This window comes from Motacilla alba, chromosome 14 (assembly GCF_015832195.1).
Source record: "Motacilla alba alba isolate MOTALB_02 chromosome 14, Motacilla_alba_V1.0_pri, whole genome shotgun sequence".
In the NCBI taxonomy this organism is placed as follows: domain Eukaryota; kingdom Metazoa; phylum Chordata; class Aves; order Passeriformes; family Motacillidae; genus Motacilla; species Motacilla alba.
This window is the reverse complement of record NC_052029.1, coordinates 6,231,668-6,254,939: the sequence shown is the minus strand read 5'-3', so window position 1 is coordinate 6,254,939 and position 23,272 is coordinate 6,231,668. Positions and strand designations below refer to the sequence as shown.

The window sequence follows — 23,272 nt, the reverse complement described above, 5'->3', positions numbered from 1 at the left end:
GCCTGTGCCAGATTTCCCAGTGCAGTGGGATGGACCATGGTCCCCATATCAGCAAACACAGACAGCTTTGAGTGTGCAGCAGATGTGGTGCACATCTGTGCAGGGCATGATTCATCAGTGGGTATTATGGACTGGATTTAAACATCAGTCCAATCCTTGCTATATTCCCAGATATGCTTCTGTATGTCTGTCATACTTCTTCTCCTCTTCTTTCTGAAGACTTTATGCAAAAATGAAGTGAAAAGCCTGGCTGCTGAACAGTGTTACCTCTTTGTTCCTGTTCAGTAGTTTCTGACAGAGACAGCAAGGTATGTTTTCAAAACAACTCAACAGGCTACAACTACTCACCTTAGTGTTTTTAAGGAAGACAAGGAAGGGAGAGCTGCAGCGAGGTTCTCTGCACCCCGGTCGGTTATTTTATTCTGTGATAAACTACAGTAAGTGAGATCACTTTGTTAGTCGAGCACATTTATTCTAATTTATTAAAATGTGGGGGAAATTAATTTTCAATTTAAAAAAATATAATTTGGACCGTCTGTTTAGACTAAATGCAGAGAAAAAGGCAAGATAAAGCCCTTGAAGAGAAGTCAGGAAGGATTAATCTATTTGTCTAATGAATGTACTGATTAAGTACAGGCTCACTGGTCTTCCATGCCCATGGGATACTTTTGCCCATAATTGTTAACAGACAGTCCCTTAAGTCTCTAGGTTTAATATGTTTCTTCTCAAAATTTCCCTGAACTGTTAACCTTACTTCAATGTTACTTTAATGCACTTACTTTAATGTTTCCAGTGATGTCAGGGTTGGAAAGACTTCAGACAGACTCTTTGCTCCTTCATCTCCTATGCCATTTTCACTCAGAGCATCAAGGCTGTGTGATGACAAAGAGAGAATTAGCCTCCCTTTTAATCTAAATTTTTGTGGTCTATTCACCTCAGAGACCACTCTATCTATCTTGAAAAGCTTCTCTGCAGTAGCCTCAATCAGCATGAAGCATCACACAAATTACAGCTTCTCCAATAAGCAGCTTTCTGCTGCCCAAATTTAAAGCATAAGATTTTTTTTTTACTAGTTGAGTGCCTTGACCCATTTCCTTTGATATGCAAGATTATTAAAATAGTTATGAAACAGCTGTGTTCCAGCTAAGCTGAAAGGAGATTTCCTGTGCACACACAAATACAGAACTGACAAAATCCAGCAGCGGCTGTAAATCCTTGCCTAAACCACTCCTTCTCCAGAGAGGGAGTATTAAAAATGAAGTTTTCCTCATACCTAGTCAGATACTGGAATTTCAGATACTGGTTCCCCTTCTAATCTAACAGATAATGCTGGGATATATTGGATAGATTTCATATTTTACTGTTATCCTGAAATATTGGCCAGCTACAATTCAGACAAATGGCCAATGGGCTGCATAAGGCCAAAGGCCCTCCCACAACCCAGGACCCTTCCCACAGGTGCCACGGCACAACCCTGGCTACTGCTGGTACACTTGTTTCTAGCGTAAAGAAGCTTAAAACTAAGAGACAGTTGGTTTGCCATGGATGTTCTGGAGCTCCAGTGAAGTCACAAGTCCCTGCAGGCAGTTGGTCAGTGGCGGGGCAGGGAGGGGGCCCCCAGGGGCTCTGTGCTGAACCTTTACCCACCCAGGAATACCCCAGGAAGGAACTGAGGGTTCTGAACAAACCAACACCAGGTGTCTCAAGGGAGGATGGGGAGTGTCAGCTTTTAGGCTGCTGTTACAGTTTGGGAATGTTTCTGCTGTTCAGTTTGGTTATCCAACAAGGAGTCTTGTTGGCAAATAAAATGTTTCTTGGGTGCAAGAGCTTCTCCATCACCAAGAGCTGCTGAGGAAAAATGTTAGCAAAGTTAATCTTTAGCAGAACTCACTCTAAATGCTGAAGTGATGGAAATGCTGCAAGAATTTTCACGAGTTTTAGCAATCCTTGAAGGCCACATGCTGGACCTAGCCTGGAAGAAAATACAGACATGCAGCAGGTTTTTCACATGCTCACAAGCAGCCAAACTCAGGAAATTTTGAGTTCTTTTCCTACAGTCCCCAATGCAAGCTAGTTTACACTCCTCAGAAGCAGCCATTCCCTACCACCTGCACCAAGGAATTCTGCTGTGAAGCCTCCAGATGAGGACCAACAAGGCTAAGGTCAGACAAGACAGAGCTTGCACAGCAGCACTGGGACATTTGCCACTTTTTGTTCCTCTCTGCAAGACTTATCTCACTTGTTTCAGATTCTTGTATTTCTCTTCTCTATCTTTTTCAGGTTTTTCACTGTAAGGAAAATCTTGAGATGAAATACATATCTATCTCAGTATAACTGAGAAATGAAAACAAAGTTATTTCTCCCCAACTAATAATAAGTCAGTCTAACTTAAGATCAACATTTTACTGCAGCTTAAAGCAAAAATTGCACTTTGATATTCATGCTCCAAGCATTTGTCTCTCATATCCTATTTGGATTTTCTTTGGTATCAGAACAAGTTCAGTTATTTAAAAGGATTAGCATTTTAAACAAAATTTAAATAAAGGGAAATAGGAAGAGGAAATTAGAAGAGAAAGCAGCATAAAATCAGAAGTGAGGCCAAGCATAGCTGTGCCAGGTTGGGTTAGATTTACAGAACAGGAAACAGGTGAGAACGTGATGAGAATTCTCCATTGCACTGCTGCAGTTTCTGCCCAAACAAATTCACATGCTATGGCAGAATATATTGAGGAATAGGATAGCCTTGGAGGCTGCTCACAGTTTGGAGGAAACAAAAGAAGTGTTACTAAAACCTCACTTTTAAAGTAGTGTTACCAAGTAAACCTTCCATCTTCCAGGAAAAGGGTGCTAAAAATTTATTTGGGAGGCATTCTCTGATGGAATCCTCTCACGGCCTTAGCTCTGATAGGGTAGAAAATTATGTCAGAAGACTCAGATAGAAAAGTTCAGCATTTCTGGAGGAAAAGTATTTCCCGGGTAGTTGGATCACAGTCAAAATATTTTATGCCCTGTGGCACAGGATCAGTACCTTGTGGTCAGGAGGTAACCTGAACTAAAACAAAACAAAAAAAGAAAAAAGTTGGTAGAGCCCTGTTGATCTGTAGTGCTGCAGGAGCCAGAAATTATCTTCTTTGAGTTTTGGCCATAAGATAATAAATCGAGTTCATAGAAAAGCAAGATAGCAATAAATGGGGTTTCCTTAATGCTTTAAGCTGACTGTACATCAGTGCAATGGCTGTAGCCAACACCCACCACTGCTCCTCCTTAAACAGGACCACCTCAACCAGCAGAAGTTAGGCACTTACGCGAATTCGAGTTTTCTGAGGTTTCTGATGGCAGGAATTTCATAGCTGGTGCAACCAGATGCTTCTTGCACACTAAATAAATCACAGTAGAATCAGAGCATGATAAAGATTTTAGCAGCCAAAATAGTGCTTTAAAAATAATCTGTTAGCAAACTTTAACAGAAAATTAACCACTGTTGCATTAACTGAGGAACCAGGAAACTTCAGAGTAACTTCTGCTTCAACCTTTCTTCAACTGAGTAATTTCTATCCAATAATTGCCTTTCATAGTGCAATTGTTTGCTCTTTTTCCAATAAAACTTGAAAATACATTTTTATAAATAAACTATTTTCTGTCAAACATGAAACTATTTTGTCTATATTTTAATCAAAATACTCCACCCATATTAAAATAGAAGTCATCATTAAAAAAACCCAAAACAAACAACAAAATTTTACTTCTGCATGTTTTTAATTGCAACCAGTCCCCCAGCTACATCAGCAGCAGGGATGGAGCACAGGGTTTCTAGACCATATAACACAAGATTTTATCTCCTGGGCTAAAGGACTGACTCAGGCCATTTGGGACCAATGAAAACAGGCTTTCATTTATGCCCCGGTGCTACAGGGATAAAGAACCAGCCCAAGTTCTGTAACTGAAAGCAATTGGAAGATGGCATACTCAGAGATTAGAGAGAAATGACAGCTGGCTTGTTCAGTGGCAGTTTTGATGACTGCTCTGCACAGTGCTGTCATTGCTCATCCCTGCCATGACAGCCACCTTACAGGGGAGTAGGAGAACCCCCTGACATGACCCAGGAGCTTGTGCTGCCTTAGTTACTTCTCCTCTGGACAAGCAAACAACCCCATTGTCCAGCACTGGTGGTGAAACCCTGTTTTCATAAATTGCTGGTATAAGAGGAGTTTTGATCATAAATGATCCTACCAATTCATCATCTTCTCCTGCATCTCTACAAGGTCGGAGAGGTCACTGATGTCCTTCATTGTCTTTGCCTTAAAGGGATCAAGAACAAATTTCTCTGTGGACGCTTTCAGCAGTTCGTAGTCTTTTGTCTGTTCTAAAGATTTCCAGAGCCTGACTGTGTCACTGAGGGAAGCCCTGTGAAGTGACAAAACATGCAAAAGCAACAGATGTGACTGCTGTTGTTGCATGAAAGTGTCATCTACATACAGTGCTATGGATGATGCTATGGGGTGCAGAGAGTGACCAACCTGAATGATGCCACATTCCTTAGGCTGACCAAGGCTTGCAGCCCTTGCATGTCAATGCTGCTGTTCCGCAAATCCAAGGAAAACTCTTTTCTTGACCTTTTCAAAATAGAGTGAAGTACGTGGACATCAGGTGGTGTAAGAACTATGCCCAGAAAAGACAACTCTGGCTCGAGTCTTAAGGCCACGTGCTGCAGAAGATAATTGTTCTGTGTTTCATAAACACAACATAAAAGCTCCAGCAATCTCTCTGGACAGAGAGTATTAATCTGCAGCCTTCTAATGTATTTCAAGAGTGTCTTCTGCTTCTTGGTTGATTGTTTTCCATCCTCATTTGAAAGAGAGCAGAAGTAGGGGTCGTCCTGGAGAAACATCAAACCAGCCAAAAATCGAGGCATTAAATCTAACCAGTTATAAGGTTTTTTCTTCTTGGATAGGAAAGACAGGTACTTTGTTAGGTTTTTATCCTTGAGCTCTTCTGCTAACAAAAGGTGGAGCGCACACAAGAAATTCTGAATGACAAAATCAGAGAATGTGCTCCCAAATTCCTCTTCTTCACTATCTGAATGTCTGGGGAATGCAAATGGCAGGAAAAACCCATACTTCAGAGCAAACTCTTTAACTCCCTTAGAAAGAATAAGATCACTTTTCATGGCACTTTGGTGCTTTTCTCCAAGACACCAGGCTACACGAGCTAGGGTAGCAAGACTCTCTTGATTTTGTGTGGTTGTAACATCTGTTTGCAGAAACATTATCTTCTGCTGAAAAAATTTCAGGAAGACTTCAGTAAGAGTTGAAGGAAGACTTTTCTCTCCCATTTCAAGCACAGTCTCACAGAGAAAACAAATGAATCTGCACATAACAGGACTGTAACAATGACTGAACAAGTACTCACACTCTTTGATTAATTTCAGTGCACTATCACAGTATAATGATTCTTCAAAGTATTTGGTTATGTACAATTCTCTCTGCTGAGGCGAAAATCCTACAATTTCAATAGTCTTATCCACTTTGGACACGTACTGGTACAGTTTGTCTTTTGGTCTTGCTGTAAATAATAAAGTACAGCCATTGAGTATCTTTTTCTGGATGAGTCCTGAAAGCAGCTCCTTTATACTGCACAAATCCTTTTCAGGCTGGCTGGCTGAACGAGGAAAATTCTCATGATCATGCAACCCTTTAAAACCATCAAAAATCAGAAGGACTTTATCAGGATTTTGCAACACATACTCAAAGATCTCTTCGCTTCCCTCTTGAGGTTTTACGAAGAATTCAAGCAGCAGTTCCTTCAGGCTGTATTGCTTCTCAGGCAAGCTTATTTGCTTGCAGTCAAACCAAAAAACAAATTCAAACTGAGAAAACTCTCCATTGGACCAGTCCTGGCAGATCTTCTGAACGAGAATGCTTTTTCCCATTCCTGCTTTTCCCAGCACCACAATCACTTTAGTCTCTAAGTCTTTACGCTGTGGGATTTGAAATATTTGGCTTCTATCGATGGCTGTCTTTTCCTTCTCTTGCAGGCTGCAGGTTACCAGCTCCTTTTCCATTGCTTTTGCACTATTCTTTCCAGTCTTGGTTTCAGTTTGACTTTGAACAAGTGTCCCATCAATGAACAGGTGATCCAGATTTACTTCCCGCTCCATGGTCACAGATTTGCACGTGTCTCGGAAATAATCCTTAAGGGATGAACAGAAAGTTTCCACTTGCTCTAGAGAAATAAAGAGCACACACAAACTGAAGGAACCAGTCCACAAACTGCACCATTTCATGGTGGCTTAAGTGCCTGATTGCAATATGGTGAAAGCACAGGCATTCCCATAAAGCCCAAAGGGCTGGATTTACCCCATGCAACTGCAGGGGTAAATCCACCTGAGAAGTGCAGGCCCAAGAGAAACTTTCACATCCATGAACTGAGTAATTTTGGAGCTCTCTGTACAGATGCTAAAACCACAGAAGTACACTGAACTGCTAAGCAGGTACTACATCTAGATAGCTGCAGGAAGCCAAGTCAAATATCTTCAAACCAGAATTGTGCTCAGACCCTCAGAACAGCTTCACAAGTTGTTGAATGATTCCTACAAGGAGCTTCTCTGTATGGAAAGAAGCACCGAATCTTTTCCCAAAAAATACTGTAAGGTTTAAGTTCAAGAGTTCTAAACTCACCTGGTCTTTTGAAAGGTTCTTCAGAAGGAATTATGGAATCTTGAACTTCTTGAAATTTCTCTAAATCTGGAGAAACAAAACAATATACTTGACAAAGACACGTAGATAATCACTGATTCAGCTTTACTAATTTTAACAATAAGATTAATGCAAATTTCCAAATTCATTGTAGAATATATTCGGAGTAAGAGATATTTTATTCATTTTACAAGGAAAATGAATAAAATTCTCCCACAAGTAGAACTCTGCTGATGTGCACTGTTAGAGGCAGAATGGCATCAAACAAGACCACAGCTGTTCTGATAGTTGTGGCAAGCAGATTTACCATTACCAAGTGACATTCACTGTTCTTTTCAAATGTGAGTGTTTTGCATAAATTCATGTTCACACATAGTGCATCTTTATGGCTTCAAAAGCAATGGCTTCCTTTTGTTATTCTACACCTTGTAACCAAGCTCTAAAGATGAATGTCACAGAGAAGTGACTCTTGGTAACAATGTTTACCCATTACTCTCCCTGACAAAGTCCTATTGCTGTCCAATTTTCTTTCTTTTCACCTGTTTGCTTTCAAACTACTGCAGACTTCTGCAGTAGGGTCAGGTGAACAGTGTCTCCTTTACACAAAGAAACTGGGAATTTTTCAGATAGAACACATTTTCTACAGACTGGTAATTGCAGAGTATCAGTTTTGACAAAATTTTTGGTAGGAAAAGCTTTGCAGATGCAAGACAGAATTTAAATTGACAGAGGCTGGAACAAACTCAACCTCAGAGTCTCGTAACCACGCACAGCAGAGATGTGCAAAAAATTACCTAAACTAAACCAGATTAATCTCCCCAAATATGCACTAATGTGTCATCTTGATATAGAATGTAGTCTAAAAGAAATACAAATTTTACCATTTCAGAGATCTGGAAATTAATTCCTACCCTGCATGCCAGCAACCTTCAGAATGGTTTGAGTTCAGAATTGCTTCTAAAAGGGAAGCACCACAGGCCTCCAGTAAGAAAGATATTAAATAAAGAAGGCTTGGGCTAATGTCTATTTTTGATTTACAGTTTATTTTATTAACTAAGAAAACAGAATGGAAGAACAGAAAAAAATCTGTCATGAGACATTTAGATTGGAAACTGTTCAAAGCAGATGGGAGTGAAAAACTTTTAAAAAAGAAAAAGAAACTGGCTTGGCATCTTACATGCTGATTTATCTGCTGCTGCATCTGGAATTCCAGGGCTTGTGGCATACGTATGTTGTGCTGCGGTAAATCAGTTGGAATTACTGGCATTGTTTATTTACAGAAACAGTAAATACAATTTACAAAGACTTCCCCACACCTAGGGATATTTGCCTCTTAATCTCCATGTTATACTTTTGCTTTTGGGGTAGTGGAAGCCACCAGAGGGCAACAAACTCCTGCACTGGGCACAGGGACCAGAAACAACACTGATATCAAACTTTGGGTTCCAGCAGCCCTCTGAGGGCTGGAAGAAAAGTGTCTCAGGAAAGTTTGTTACCTGAAATGGGACTGTTAAATCCTGACCAAGGCTCTGATTTCATTATAAGCCTTTCTGTGCATTAGGTTTCAGTATTGCTTAGTTAAATAAGTCATCATCGTGTTGGTGTGGGGGCTTCCAGCATTTAAGATGCTCAGGCCATGTCAGCATCAGATCATCTCCCACTTTCTGAGGGTGCTCCAGCACCCTGGGATTTGCATTGTTTTAACTAAACCTGACTTCTTCCAGAAGCTGGATGTCATAGCAAACACAGGGGATTGGCTGCTGAACCTGAAGCTCTACAAGTCTTATCTGTACATTTTGGATCAGACTAAGCAGCCAGTGATCAATACAAAAAAGGAAATACCATCCATTTTTGTTTTTTTAAGGTCAATATGAGTAAAGCCTGGAGGGGAGAACTGGCTTTGAGTAGAAGCAATATGGTTTCTCTTCCAGTTCAAAGTACTGTACATATATAAACCCTAATTTTCTGCTTACCACATAAATTAACTGGAAAATTTGGAGACATGAGTGTTTCCATGGGAGATGTCAGCACTAGGAAGAAACAAAGCATAGTTTTCAGCATATCATAGCTATCAGTAACCAAATTTAATCAATGCTGCTGTTGGCAGCGTTGATTTTTTAGCACTTTATGCTTCTTTATGGGGATAAAACACTATTGCTCTTACCTGGATATACTATAACATCAGATGGGCCATTTTCAAGAACAAAGTTAAATATCTCCTGAGGAGGACCTGCCAAGCCTGGATTCTCTTGGTACCCTTTCACACTGACTGGTAGGCACTCTGAGGTCAAAGGTTCTGACAATCCTGAAATGAGTGTAGAATAATTACTCTTCTGTTTTTAAAGGGTTCTGCTTTCTAGAGCTTTATGAGAGAGATAAAGCTTTCTAACAGTACTTATCCTTTCTGGTAGCTTCTAGGCAAAACTTCCTGGTGGAGAATTCACAGGATCACATGAGGTCCAAAGAACCCATTAAAAAAAGAACTCCTACAAGGTATGATGAGCTTGAAATACAAGGGATTACCCAGCTTTTAGCAGCCACTGTTTTCAATAGTCTATAGAGAAATTCTGTTATCATAAGGAAAAGTGCTTAAGGCAAAGTCTGGAAATGTATATTCAAAGATCCAGAGAAGAGTAAATGAGTAAATAGTATGTATCTGCATTAAATTTACCTTCCTTGCACTACATCCTTCCCAAATAACTGCACATCAAGCAGGTTGTACAAGCATCCTCCCTCTCAACCCACACTGGGAAAGTTTTTTGATGATTCAGTGCTTGCAATTTAATCAGCCATAGCTCTGAGTTTCTGTAGGTGGGACAGAATTTCTTCTGCTACTTTATGCTGCTTCAGCTCGCATGAGGTACTTCAAGACTTCCAACTTACACACTGGTTTTGGTTCCTTTCCAGCACAGAGTGTTATGAACACTGAAAGGTGTTGAACTGGGCCTTTACCATTAGCACATCTCAGTGTACCATGAGCACCCTCTGCTACCCAGGCCAGCACGGCCCAGGCCAGGTGCCTACACAGCCCATCAGTGGGATTACTGCTCAGTTTTCATGAGCTAAATCATAGCTCATGATTTTGCTCTACTGCTGCAAATGCAATTATCCCTCAGTCCTTTACAAATCTGTGGATGAAAAAGGAATTGGAACTAAATTAAAGTTTAATAATGAAAATTTTGTGACTTCCTACTCTTAGGACAAGTAAGTAATTACTTAGATTAGCATATAGTAAATAACTGTTCTGTTATAACCAGCATCAATTAAATGAAAGATTCATTCTACTCAATTAGGAGCAATGCCCTTTTAATTTCCCTTGAATATTTTTCATTCTTGTAGTGAATGCCACACCTTTAAGAGCTGCTATACCTGCCATTGTCCTGCCATTGCTCATAGTCAATGACAAGATTTATAAGAGAGTTTTCCCCATGTGTAAATCAGCCTGTGTACAGGTGCACACCTACAGCTGTACTCTACCTACCAGGAATGATGAGGCTTCTTTCCAGCCCATGGGCAGCAGGAACAGAACAGGACATGTGCTGGTTAGTTAGGGAGGTGCAGCTCACTGGGTGGCTGTTCAGAGGCATAGCAAAGAAACTGCCACTCCCTGCAGAAGCTGCAGGGACTTCCACTTTAAAACAAAATAGCAAAACAAAAGGAGAAAGTCATCCCATTGGTAGAAGTTAAAGGAACCAAAGAAGAGGTCTCAGTAGATAAGATAAATCACTTGATTCTGATCAGCTGTGTTTTGATTTTCCAAAAGCAAGAACAATTCACAATAGCCTTCTGAAAACTATTTAGCTCTCAAAATCTAAAATGTATTTATTAAATTCTGTAGTAGATCACTTTTTCTTCCCAGTAGTTTCTCTTTAAATTTTCTTTATCTTCGTCCTTCCTGGCCCCTCTTATTTCCAGATGTATCTAGATGTACATGACCCCACACATGGATCACTGACAGATAAGACATAACAGTGTCTTACATTGGCTGTACTGATTTTCCAAGCACAGTTTGCTGTCTCAATATTACACAAAAGCAGAGAAGGCCACAAGTAATAAGCTGGGGGCCTTGACTCCCTACTTAGACACTGCAGTGCTTGTAAGGACAAAGGGTGTGTGTTAAGTGTCTCCCAAAGAACAGTCACCAACACCAGAGTTTTTAAAGATGCATCTCCTCTGAAGCATATTTTTTTCCTCCAAGAATAGAACAAATGAGGTGAGAGGTTTGTGCATTTTACAATTTCATCTGCTTATCAAAAGACTCCTACAAATCAAGTAAGACACACCTGCTTATTTGAATTAGTCTGTTAGTTTCATTGGTTTTACAACAGCCCTATTCTCAGAGTTGGTTTTGCTTTTTCCTTCCCTCTCCTGTCTAGTTGCAACAAGTAAGTCTATCACTTCATCACTTTCTGTGGTCTGATGTTTTTATCAGGAGCTACAAACCTGTTGGGGGTTTTTGCCACTATTTCATTAAATTCCTTTGAAAGAATCTCATCCTTGGACTACTTTGAACTTTAGTACACATTATTCTCTTTGCAGTAGGTACTCTTGCATTTCTGAAGAGCTGATGCATTTTTTTTGCAGGATTGTACTGTGACACCCCTGACAGGTTAAATAAACTCCTGATTTTGTCAAGTAGCTCATCTTTTTGTCAATTAGATTTTTCTACACAGTACTTATTCTGTCTTATGTATATTTTCCTTCCTCAGCACCTTCACTGGGTCAAGGAAAAACTGTATAAAAACGGATAATATTCTGAGGACTTCCAGCAAAAGAATGGGTGCAGCTTCACAAAGCACCTGTTAGCTCTGTGATGATCCTTCATCTGGAATGCAGGTTCTGTAGGGTGAGGCATTTGGAACTGATGTGCCATTTCCTTATGGAAACTATTATTATTAGTGTGGCATAAATATAGGCTTTTAAAAGTGCCAAATCTATAAAGGAACTTAAGCAAATAGAAAGTAATCCACCTTTAACGGCTACTAACTGCCAGGAACTTCACCTGTGTCTAAATAACTATGGTCAGCAGGTACCAGTTCAGTAGAAACTCTGATAACTTTCCCAGCGCTAGCAAACATGTTTTTTCTGCTCAGTTCTCCTTCCCCACTCCCTCAGAACTCCACAAGAACACTGGAAAACCAGCTTGGATCACAGTCGTGGTGCACATGTATGTTCTTTCACACTTTGACACAGTCTGTGCCAGCTCCTTACCTGAACTGTGCTGAGGTGCAGTTCCAGATCCCAGAACTCTGGATGGAACTCTAGGTTACACACTGGTTTGGCCACCCCCCCATATGTACACGGCCCCTAGGGTTTGGTGCAGCCAGAGTTCCCTTAGGAGGCTTGTGAGGTGTGCTGACATAAAACGAGTCAGATGTCCATTCAAAACACAATATAAAACAGTTAAAACTATTGCTGTCAAACCAGATTGTTCTCACCTGGATTTTGAAGAGTATTTTGCTGGTTTAGCTCTGCCTGAGATACCCCTTTAGGCTACAGCTGGGTAAGAGCATTAGCACCAGTTTGCACCTAGGGGATAAGTTCCAGCCTGCCTGCTGGACCCAGGTGCTGTCTTGTACATGGTCTAACAATGTGTAAAACCTAAAAATTTCCCTTTCTCCCTTTCTTTCTTTGGTTTAAAGGACTTTATAGCATGGACTGGGCCAAGAAATCATCTCTTCACAGTTATTATTTTCACTAGGATGTTTCACTGGACTTTTGGAAGATGTCATACTTGACAGAGGATCAGACCCAGGGCATGTGGAGCTATGACCTGATGGGTAATATGACTCAGGTCATAGCTCTGCATTTACTGGGTTTGATCCTTTTTGTTCCAAGTGAGACATCTTCCAAAAATCCAGTGACAAAAAAGGTGTACGTGATAAAATTTACAGAATTTGGCACTGACCCAGGTCTCCATTATTTTTCTTTCTTCGCTCATGTGGATTTAGAAAAGGTCAACTGTGCCTGTGCTGATGTTAAGCAAGTAATTTCCCTATCACCTGGCAGGAACATGGACTTTTGAAGCATAAGGATCCTACTGTTCTTAGGCTACCACATAGCTGATTCTAAATTGCACAATTATATAGCTGCAGATAAGAGGACATGGATTTTTTAATATCATAAATTAGTCAGAAGAATCTAAAAGTGTGATTTTTGCAGAAACATGAAAATGCATGATGATCAAAATCACCAAATCTATGGCAGCAAACTTTGCTGGAAGGTAGAGTTACAGTACCTAATAGAGGATGAGATTTTGGAACATGAGACAATATTTGTTCAATAACCTTTTCTTATTCAGCCAATGACTTACCAGTTTTCTTATATTTGGGTTCTGAAGCATCACAGTAACTCTCTGCTGTAGAGCCTAAGAAAGCTGAAAGAAAGCAAGGTCATAGTAAGCGGCAAAATTTTGGTAATTTTAAATTTACCCCATGAAACTTATTTTAAGTAGAAGGGAGTGTTGCCAGTTTCAATTCAGCTATTTCAGAACTGTACATGTCCAATGTATAAAAATGAATGTGAAAAGCCTCATGTTATTTCGCTCTGTGAAGTTTTAATTAGGCTGCAGATTTTTGTGCCAAAGATGTTTGCTGTTGTTCTTGCTATTAAAAAGGCAATTGTTCAGCCAATGCTTACTGAGCTATAGATATACTGAAAACAAAGTCAACACTGCCATGAGGATGACAAAAATGCAAAGAAATATAACATGTTTAATGTTGTGTTACAGGAAAACAAATTCTGCGGACTGTAAATTCTACGCTTGGAAGAGCTGCTTTCAGTTCCTGCCCACAAGACTGAACAAAGGCAGAGGAAGCACGTCTGGTGTCACTGAAGAACTGCATGACAAGTGCATTGGGGCTGTGCTAAAGCCAAGGGGCTGTAATGTAAGTTTAGAACTCAGGCACAAAGCCTTTCACATTCTCACTGTTTACACTTACTTCGTTTAAGACATGACTGCATCTTTATGTCAGGAAATTTCTCAGTGTTTTCAGCAGCAATGTCATCCAAAATAAGGTTCCCTGCTAAAAACATGAAATACCGTCCAATGTCAAACTTGTCTCTTAATAAATTACAGAGAGGAGTAAAAGCAAGAGAAACACACCAACAGAGAGCAATGAAATATGCTCCAAATAAAAGATAAAAACCAAATAATGCGATAAAAGATGTATCCAGATCCACATGACTTAGAACGCCCACAGAGCTCTGAGTGCAGACTTTGTCACCCTGTGTTAATTTCTGAACTGCAAGCCATTAATCTACTGGCAGTGGCTAATAAAACATAACTACTTCTCAATGCTCTAATGATGAGCAAAGGATAAAACATTGCAGCTGTGTCACAGTGTGATCTCAGTACTACTCAATTTAGGTACTAAAGGATTTTTTTTAGCTACTTAAAGATCCTTTAAGAAACAGAATAAAGGGTTCTAAAACGATTTTATATTCTGTGCTGCAAGAACTGTGAAGTTATCCACACCATACTTTTACCAGAAAATAGCTAAGAACTAATATTGCATTCTGTTTTTTTCTAAAACCAATAAAAATATTGCCATTGGGTGCAAACCCCTCCAAATTCTAAACACAGGGAGCAGCATAAATAATTTGAAATATGAGCTTCCCACAGCCAGGATTATTCTAGGGAAATACTGACCTTTGGTAAATTAGTCCAAATTATTTTGCTCAAACATAAAATGGGATAGAGAGATATTCTGTGAACCTTCTGGTTCTATGGATTTCTCAACAGCCACCTATTGATATATCTGATCTGGAATAGTAAATAGCTGCATTTGTGCTGCTACCAAAACAATGATTTGGTACCACAAGGCAAGCAATGCCTCCAGTCAAGAATGGATGAAGGAATGATTTGATATATATATATAAAATCGCATTGCTGCATTAATCAGGATGAGAAGTAAAACTTGACATGCTTCCTCAGGCAGCTCTGTGCATCCTGGACAGAAATCAGTGTGTGCAAACTGTATTTATACACATGCAAAGTGCTCTGGGGACTTATGTGTATCATCCCTGCTGTGCTCAGAGTAAGTGTGATGCTACTTGAGGCTATTAATGCACTTGGACAGTGAAGCTGTGCATATTCTATGGGCATGGTGACATGATCAGCAGCTTGGTCAGAGACAAAACTGCCATTTTTGAGAAATTTTATGCAAAAATGCATAAAATCCCCAAGTTTTCCAAGAAAATCCTGGGACATTGTACCAAGGGGGGAAGAAGAAGATACCAGAGGTATAGAAACTTTATTAGTGTTCAAACTGGGGGGGATGAAGCACGTGTTAGACAGAATACTGTCATGGAGAAAATTAGTCTTTGCCATATCAATCTTACCAAAAATGTCTTCAACCTGCTTCTCTTGCTGATCCTTGAGCACATATTCTACTAATTCAGCTAGCAACAAAAGAAAAAAAACAAAAGAGGAACACAGTAATGACACAGTAAATGTCACAGCAAAACTCTAGTAAGCTTATCCTCATTAACAGAACTCTGCAGTGTAAGTAAAATGGAGGAGTTAAATTAAGTTTTTCTTGTAACTTGTTGTTCAGGAAATAAAGATCACAAGAAAAGAGAAGTAGAGAAAGGAAGTATTAAGCAGAAGGAGACATTAATAGAGAGATTTTCCCCCAACAACCACAAGCTACTGTTAATCGGTTTCCCCACAATGCACAGGTTCAGGTACTCTAAATTAGATCTATCACACACGAGGGAAAGGCTGCTTGAGTAAATGCCATGGCTTCAGATTGAGATAGAGTTTATAAGAAATAGCTATAGCAACTGATTGTAAAATAATGATTTAAAAAACAAAAATTGCTTTCATACCTATTGTAGCATAAGCATCCGTGGTGTTGCAACAGGGGTAGAACCCATCTCCATTTTCATATGGGAAATCCATATTATTTAACTGTTCATAGTTGCTGGCATCAACTTCAAGATCTGGAGTTAATAAGGAATATTCATTGGCTCAATGAATGCCATAACCAAGCATAAAAAACCAGATAGCAGGACATGCAGAACAGGCAGATTTGTTACTTCAGCAGAAGGCTTTGGCTTTTCATTGTGTGTTGGCTAAGAAGGAACAGAACTGAACTCTCAGTAATTCACAGTCACCTGGAAATCATCACTTTTCTTTTGCTAAACTCTGAGACCTGATCTCTCCTAGTAAATAAAATACTTCCTGAATCCATTCTATGATGATCAAGCCCAGACTCATACAGCTTATTAAACCTTCTTATCCTTCAGGATATGGTGGTATCACTCAGATGCCCAGTTCAGAACAATGCTGTATCCATGCTAATCCCTGAATTGCACTGCAAATTGCCTGTGAAGCTGTCAGTTGGCCAGGGACCATGCTAACACCTTCACAGCAGAGACGCCCAGCTTCCAGTAACTGGTGCCATGTCCTGATGACGTTTGATTTACCTGCATCATCTCAGAAATTGCTAAGGCTCAAAAGTATTCCAATCAATGAAACATCTGTGATAGCATGAGTCAGTGCTTGACCCCTAATTCATCCTACTTTCAGTCACTGAGCAAGTGAGGCCATGGGGTAAGGAACACTCCTGCAGCTGTTTTTAACAGTCAGAAAGTGAGAGGGAAAAGCCCAAGCTGGGAAATGATCAATCATAAAGATAATTCTGGTGCTCAGTTCTCCACTGATTTGCCCATGTGCCTACTGGCATTGGTCACTCATGAAAGCCACAATGCTCCAGATTGGTAATATTTTCCACCTATTTGGCACAGAGCTGTGAGACTTCATGCCTGGCATATACCAGCTCTTCTCCACTCATTGCCATTCTCAATCCATGGTCCAGCTCATCTGTTTAACATAAGCTCAGCTAATGCTCCATACCACAGATAGGCTTTCATACTTTTATAACAGAACACTCAGGTCAGTCACAACTTCCACACAAAGTCAGGAGCACAAAGCTTGAGATCCAGGGCAACCTCCTGATCTGATTACTTGTAGGAACTGAATAGCAAGAAATTATCAACTTCATACTCTTGCCCTTCTGCTTTCTCATTTGTAATGGAATTATAAAACTACTGTGTCCCAAAAAGCTGGAAAATGGCATCTGGTAATGAAACTCCATTGTTTCGGTGCCTTAGGATCTCAGAATGCAAAGCTGTTTGCTCATGGACTACATTCATCACAAACTCATCTAAAAGTCTCTGTTTAGCAAAACTTTTGGCTTCAAGCCACAGAGCTGTTGACAATTACACTTGGCCAGCTTATGACAGGAACATTTGCAAATAAGCTACTTAACAGGAATGATATCCAAATGAAAGACACTGTCATGCCCTGATGAGTGACAGTACAGTGCGTTTTGTTAGACTGACTGAGCAGGATGCTATAAATATGTACAATTTAAAAACATGACAGTTTCTGGAAGCAGTCACTGTGTGTACAGACACTGACAAACTTACCACATCCTAACACCTAGTGCTTGTAGACTTTAACTCAGTCACCATGATAAACTGCTATGAGGTGGCTTTGGAGCTGAGAGGAAATGGCAATAACTTACAGTGTAAGGAATAAACCAGTCAAGTATTTTTTTAGTGTTTTACTAACCTGTAGCGAAGTCACCTTCTTCATCTCCAGATGACTTAGGATCAAAGAAAGTACACAGATGCAATGGGTCAATATCACTGTGCAGTAAATCAAGGTAGCCATTTTCAGGCACAAATACTGAATCCATAGTTTGTCTCTTTGTCTGAAATCAAATTGCAGAGCAGTTAGCTATGATACAGCCACAGCTTTTGCCAGTCAAATCCACAAATCCTGCACTGTGGCTTTCTGTTGACAAGACACAGATCCTGAGGCTGGAGAGCTGGCATTTCTTACCGAGACCTGCATTGAGTTAAAGCCCTAAGTTACTTAGAGATCCAGAGACAGCTTGCAGTGAGATTCACCTATCTTTTACTCCAGGGAGAGGAGTAGGATACTGCAGTCTGACGAACTGGACCAAAAGTGACAAGTATTGAATAAGGGGCAACCCGGGTTATCTTACCAGGTTATAAATGATGAACAAATCCAGTAGGTATCAGGGAAATTAGAAGACTGCAGTGAATATGACAGGAGACTCCAGAAGCCACATTTGTTCATAAAGTTTATCTGTTCCTCCACATCATTGTAAATTTCCTTCTATTTCCATCCAGTTACTGCAGCAGATACTAGAATCAGTTCAAACATTCCTCCTGGATATTCCACAAGTATAGAATAATACTACCTGTTACTTATTCATCATCTCTATCAAATTATTTCAAACCCAAATATTGGCTCTTCAGTGTTTATAGATCACTGGTGTAAATGCCACCTGAGCTGGTGATCCAAATTATTTACTCCAGCATAATACTGAGATACCAGGATGAAAAGAACAACCAGAAAAATTTTCAGACTCTATCCTGTCAAAATAGGTGTCCACATTCCACAACATGGAAAGCTTCAGCTTGGCATCAAACAGCTTATTTTTCAATGAAGAATATCTAATAAATGGCTCTCAAATACTCTGCCCTTAGTAGAAGACCACTGATGTCCCTGTTTGCATCCATCTCTGTTCCTGAGGAGTGCAAACACGGAGCAACTGCTGTACCATGAAACCTACCTGCAACATGGAAAACCCAACAACAGCCAACACTGCAGCTGTGATGAAAGAAGGCAAAGCAGACCTCATCACACACTAGCACGTGGTGCTGGTTATTAACTCATCTTCATTCCTCTTACCCCTCCATGGGGTTGTCCCTCTGAACAGCTTGGAAATGGATATTTCTGCATTTGCTGCAGAAAATGCCAAAATCTAGAGCCAGAAATTTGAAAAGTAGGTGAGCATGGTGTGGATCCATGAATAGGAATAGTCTGCACTAAGATAGTTCTCCTTTTTCATGTTTTATGGCCTCACAACACTACCAAGATTACAAAAATTTGATATTATTGCCTGGCAGCTATAAATGGAAAGCAGAAGTTGAGAAACCTGCCTGAGAACCAAGAAGGAGATTATAAACACACCAGATTAAATTTTCAGTTTGTTGCAACACTTTGTTTTGCCCCTTCCATTTGTTGAATTAACAGAAAATCTAAATAGGGCCTTACAGAGGGCCAAGCTGCCAGACTTTGTGAATAAAGCCATTGAAAAACTACCTCTGAGTCAATATAATTTTTGGGGTTAGAGTCAGAGAAGAAATCGGGCAGAACACTTAAGGGGAATGCAAAACAGTCAAATCTATCCCTCCAAGTTCAGTGATTGGCAAATTGCTTGATTACAGCACAAAGAAAAGGGCATGTCCTAGGGAAGGAGACTGAGTAGGGCTACTTAATCTTCATGGAAATACCAAGCTTTAATTAATTTATAGTCAGAAGAGCTTTTCTATCTTTAAACTTTTCTTTCAATAGCATTTCTCTGTGGATAAACACATAAGAAATGCAAAAATGTTTTATGCTATAATGGTCAAGAAGTCAGGAAGCAACCAAGGGAAAGTCTTGGCAGTGCTAAGTCTGGCTACAGAGCTTAAAACTAGAATGTAAAAGATGGTACATCTCAGGTGCACAGAAGTGAGAGAAACATACTTTTCTATCTTATCAAGATGAAGATTGCAACTCCTTCAAAAATGAAAAACTTGGTTGCTTGCCTTTGTTTGTTACACCAGTCTGAAAGGCCCTCACCTTACTCTGGTATTTTTTCTTCATTGTTTTGTTTTGACTCAAATTCTTGTATTGATATCTCTCTATTGACTACACTGGATTTAGGATCCTGGGATTTCTTTCTAATCTGAACCAAAACATTTTTAATAACAGGTGTATTCTGCTGCATTAAAAACACGGTCCCACCATGGAAAATATACTGTGAATAAAGAAGCAAGTTTTTGAAAGATGGAAATTTCTACATGGAGAGGAGGCAGAGGCAAGGAAAACTACACATCAGGGACAGCAATTGTTTTGCTGCATATTGCAACTGAAGGACACAAAATGAAACCAGACCTTTACCAAGCTTGTTTACAGCAGCAACTCCTTTCCCAGAGCTTCCCCTTTTTTTTTGTCACAGCATCCCAGCAGTCCTGTCTGAGGTGAAGGGTGAATAAGCTCTGTACTGCTCAGCACTTCCTCTGTTGTTTCATACATTATTTTAACTTCATTTACTGATATTACATTCCCTTTGGGGTCTCATGGGACCCAATGCTGCCAAAAGCGGTATTTGGCAGTGTCATGCCAGAGGAATAAATAATTTTGTGATAATTTCTGTGTTAGGGCTGTGGAGGCCAGTGGCAGGTCTCAGTAGGAGCAAGGCAGAGCTTGCAGGGACCTGCAGGACAGGAGTCCCCAAGGCCACCTGCAAGGCTGCCACGCACAAAGGGCATGTGCTGGGTGGGGACGAGACAGGACGTACTTCCAAATGTATTTCCATGCCATGCAGAGAGTTCAATCCTTTGTGGTTTGGACACTGGTTAAGATAAATATTGTTCTTTAAATCCTTAAATAACACCTCCTTTCCCCAGCAGCCGATATGCTCCAGCTGCACTGCCACACTTGCCACCCTGTGTGCCCTTTGTGACACCTCTGCAGTGATTCTGGGCACACCTGACACTGCTAGGTCTCTACTCAGGATGCATTTGGTTCAGCTCTGCATCCTGCATACATGGCATGACAATATGGTTCACTTCCAAGACTCACAATGGGTTTTTTTTTCAGTGCTCTTTTAGAGTTCAAGTGATGATATGAGTTCAATATGAATTAAAAATGCTGGAAAAGCAATGAAAGAAACAGTGACCATCACTGTAAAAGGACAAAAAAGGAGTAGGTGTTCACCTAAATCACATATTAATCATAAGAGTTAGATGGGCCATTTTAGAGTTCTAAAGGCAATGGAGGTCATTTTGATTCATCATTTTCCCCAAATAATTTGATTTAATTGTGCCTTATATTTTAAAGGGTCAGCATGTTAAAAATTCCAGGCAATGGGGTCTGCTACTAATTGAAATCAAATGTTATCTAGGAGAACAAAGGATTATAAAGGCCAAAATGCAACATTTACTCCAATAACAATGTAAAGGAGAGAAGATTTGAGGAGAGCTGTTAGGGGCTTTCCTTCCCAAACTTCTGTTGACATATGAACTAACAGGCAATAAATCTCCCACATGAGTACAGAGGTCAAGAAAATGAAAATTTGTAAAGTCATTTTAGGAACAGAGGAAATCCCCCTCTAATTTAACTTTTGGACCAGTTTAGGAAGCTGAGGATAATTCATAGAAAAGAGTAGTAGTGCTATGCAAATCACACACTTGTTAACCAGAGGATGACATAACATCCAAGTCTTTCATAACATTCCAACTCCTAGAATTCAGAAAAATGGAACAGTGGGACTCCTGTGAAGACAGGAAGTTGAAAAATGAAATAAAAAGATTGCTGAACAAATGCTATTTTCCTCCAACGCCCCAGACCCATTAAGTGCTACACGTGAGTCTGAGTGAAACAAGCTGACAAAAAGCAGGTTATATCAAGCTGTAAAAAAGGAGTCCAGTGAAACACCAGTGCTTTGATTTAAAAGCACTTTGATTGAAAAGCTCAATATTGTTGGCCGCTATTTTATAGCCTTGTTTTCTCACACCAACTTTAGAAAGTTTTCTCTCATCTTCTGTGCCCCCCCAAAGGTTATGTCAAGGTGCACAAGGCACTCCCCCAAAAGCAGAGCTGTTTCCGGGCTTTTGCTGCAGACAATGTTTTGGGAGCAGCTTATCTGGGAGGTGGGCAAGCCAGCAGTGGGGAAGGATGAAATTCTCTCCACATTCCAATCACTTATATCCTTTTCCTCTTCTCAAATACATGAGTAACAATTCCTCTGCTCCACAGGTACCACATGGATTTTTCCTTTCAGACATGCCCTGATTATTTGTAAAATGCAATTAATGGAGCTCAATTTATATTTAGCTTTGAAGTTTTAGTTTCTATTTCAGATCTGTGAAAAACTTACAGTTCAACTAACAGTTTAAAGGCCAGTTTAACTTTTCCATTGTATTACCCAGCTCAAGAAGAGGTAAAGACTTTTCATACTTTTGCTGAGAGTCTTTATCTTTCTGATGGAATGGTGTTACTTTCCACAGAATTTATTTGATTCTAAAATTAAAGAAAAACAGAGATGGAGCTGAAAAAGAACCTGATCTATATCCTGCCTGTTATCCTTTGTCTCTGTTAGAGATGAGTTTAAAAGAGTTTAATAAAGCATAGATATCAGGTAAAAGAAGATTTTGCCTTTCAATGAGCTTAGCTTAGAACGAGCAATATTACTTGTCTGGTGCAGGAGATGGACAAGTTCAGGCAGAGCTGTAACAAGTGCCCTGCAGGTGTCAGAGTTGTGATTCAGAGCAGAACTTGCCTTTCATGTCCAGTATAACCTCCTGTGTCACAGCTGTGCCCAGCTCTCTCATCCCAGCTATGAGATAAAGTAAAGATCACAGCAGACACTTGTCTACATTTTAACTCAACGGCTTTCTTCAGGACAGAATTTCAGCCCTCCTCAGTGGGAAAGTAAAGCTCTAGGTTGTTTTGCCAGAGTTATGAAAAAATGGAAATAAGCCAGTTTTTTTTCAGTGATTCTCAGTTTCGCTTTCCATAGGCACAACGTTTATACAAAAAAAGAATATTCTTAACAAAGTCTGAAACAAACTATAGCAACCCTTTGAGCAAGTAGCAGGGCCAGCCACAAAACCAAATCACAAAAATGTCTCTAAAATTTCACCCACATTTAGACATCATCCCACTAGTATTTGAAGCAACACAAGTCCAGATACTGACACACTGCAATTACAAATATGTACAAAAAGTATGATAAGATGAATTTACCATGATAAAAAAAGCATGCATTCAAGGGTTCAAGAAAAACTAACCTTAAGAAACCGGACAGCTCCTGCTCTTCCACTCTGGATTCAGTACCAATAAATGATGAGAACTGCCAGCCCTGTCCAGGGCTAAGAGAAAGTGACAGCAGAAAGGAGGAAATAAGAAAGACCAGAACACTCAGAGGGGGAATTCCAAAGAGGAAAATTAAGAGGAACCTCCCTTCTAGCAGCCCCAGTATAAAAAGCAGTGTTACCTTCACTGGTCATTTGTCCCTGATAAGAAGAGCTTGATCTTGTCACTAATTAGGAAAAGATCAATTTATTTGGTTGGAAACCAGAATTGGATGAGAGCTGGCAGTAGCAATTTTCATTGCTCCCCAAATTCTTCCTCTCCTTTTCCATTCCAGTTCAAATCTGTCCCAAAGCCATGCTGTTAAACAGTCCATCAGTAAGAATAAAGGTAGCAGCATGTGGGCACTTACCTTGCAGCTCCACTTGGTGCATCAGAAGTGAAAGTATGTCTTTCACATGTTCACAGACTCTGCTACACAAAATAAGTTTTGCATCTCATGCAAAGTCTCTTGCCATTGGCCCAAAATGACAAGTAGGATGTTCTATGAAACAGGAGCTTGTCTGGCTTGCACATGGTGTTCACAGTTTGCTTGTAGCAGCATCCAACAGAATGTTTGTTCATCTAATCATCACTTACCTTGCCATGCCTACCTGGTGTTAAGACAAAC

At 40.0% G+C, this 23,272-nt stretch overlaps 1 protein-coding gene across 7 annotated transcripts in view; it reads right to left on the bottom strand.

Moving 5' to 3' along the window:
• The window catches only part of CIITA (class II major histocompatibility complex transactivator), a 28,356-nt gene extending 5,304 nt beyond the window's left edge, over positions 1-23,052 (bottom strand). The window contains exons 1-18 of one of the 7 annotated variants that reach the window (XM_038150727.1): positions 23,015-23,030; positions 22,581-22,661; positions 17,278-17,419; positions 15,528-15,641; positions 15,039-15,098; positions 13,637-13,720; positions 13,009-13,071; positions 10,177-10,326; positions 8,860-9,000; positions 8,669-8,725; positions 7,873-7,932; positions 6,678-6,743; positions 4,518-6,222; positions 4,231-4,404; positions 3,306-3,377; positions 1,892-1,972; positions 780-872; positions 349-432 (exon numbers count right to left, since the gene is read on the bottom strand). In XM_038150727.1, coding sequence (XP_038006655.1) covers positions 349-432; positions 780-872; positions 1,892-1,972; positions 3,306-3,377; positions 4,231-4,404; positions 4,518-6,222; positions 6,678-6,743; positions 7,873-7,932; positions 8,669-8,725; positions 8,860-9,000; positions 10,177-10,326; positions 13,009-13,071; positions 13,637-13,720; positions 15,039-15,098; positions 15,528-15,641; positions 17,278-17,404 — 3,131 coding nt within the window. In that variant the 5' untranslated portion in view covers positions 17,405-17,419; positions 22,581-22,661; positions 23,015-23,030. The other 6 variants (XM_038150730.1, XM_038150729.1, XM_038150724.1 and 3 more) reach the window with 6 other exon arrangements.
• Positions 23,053-23,272: the final 220 nt, after the last annotated feature.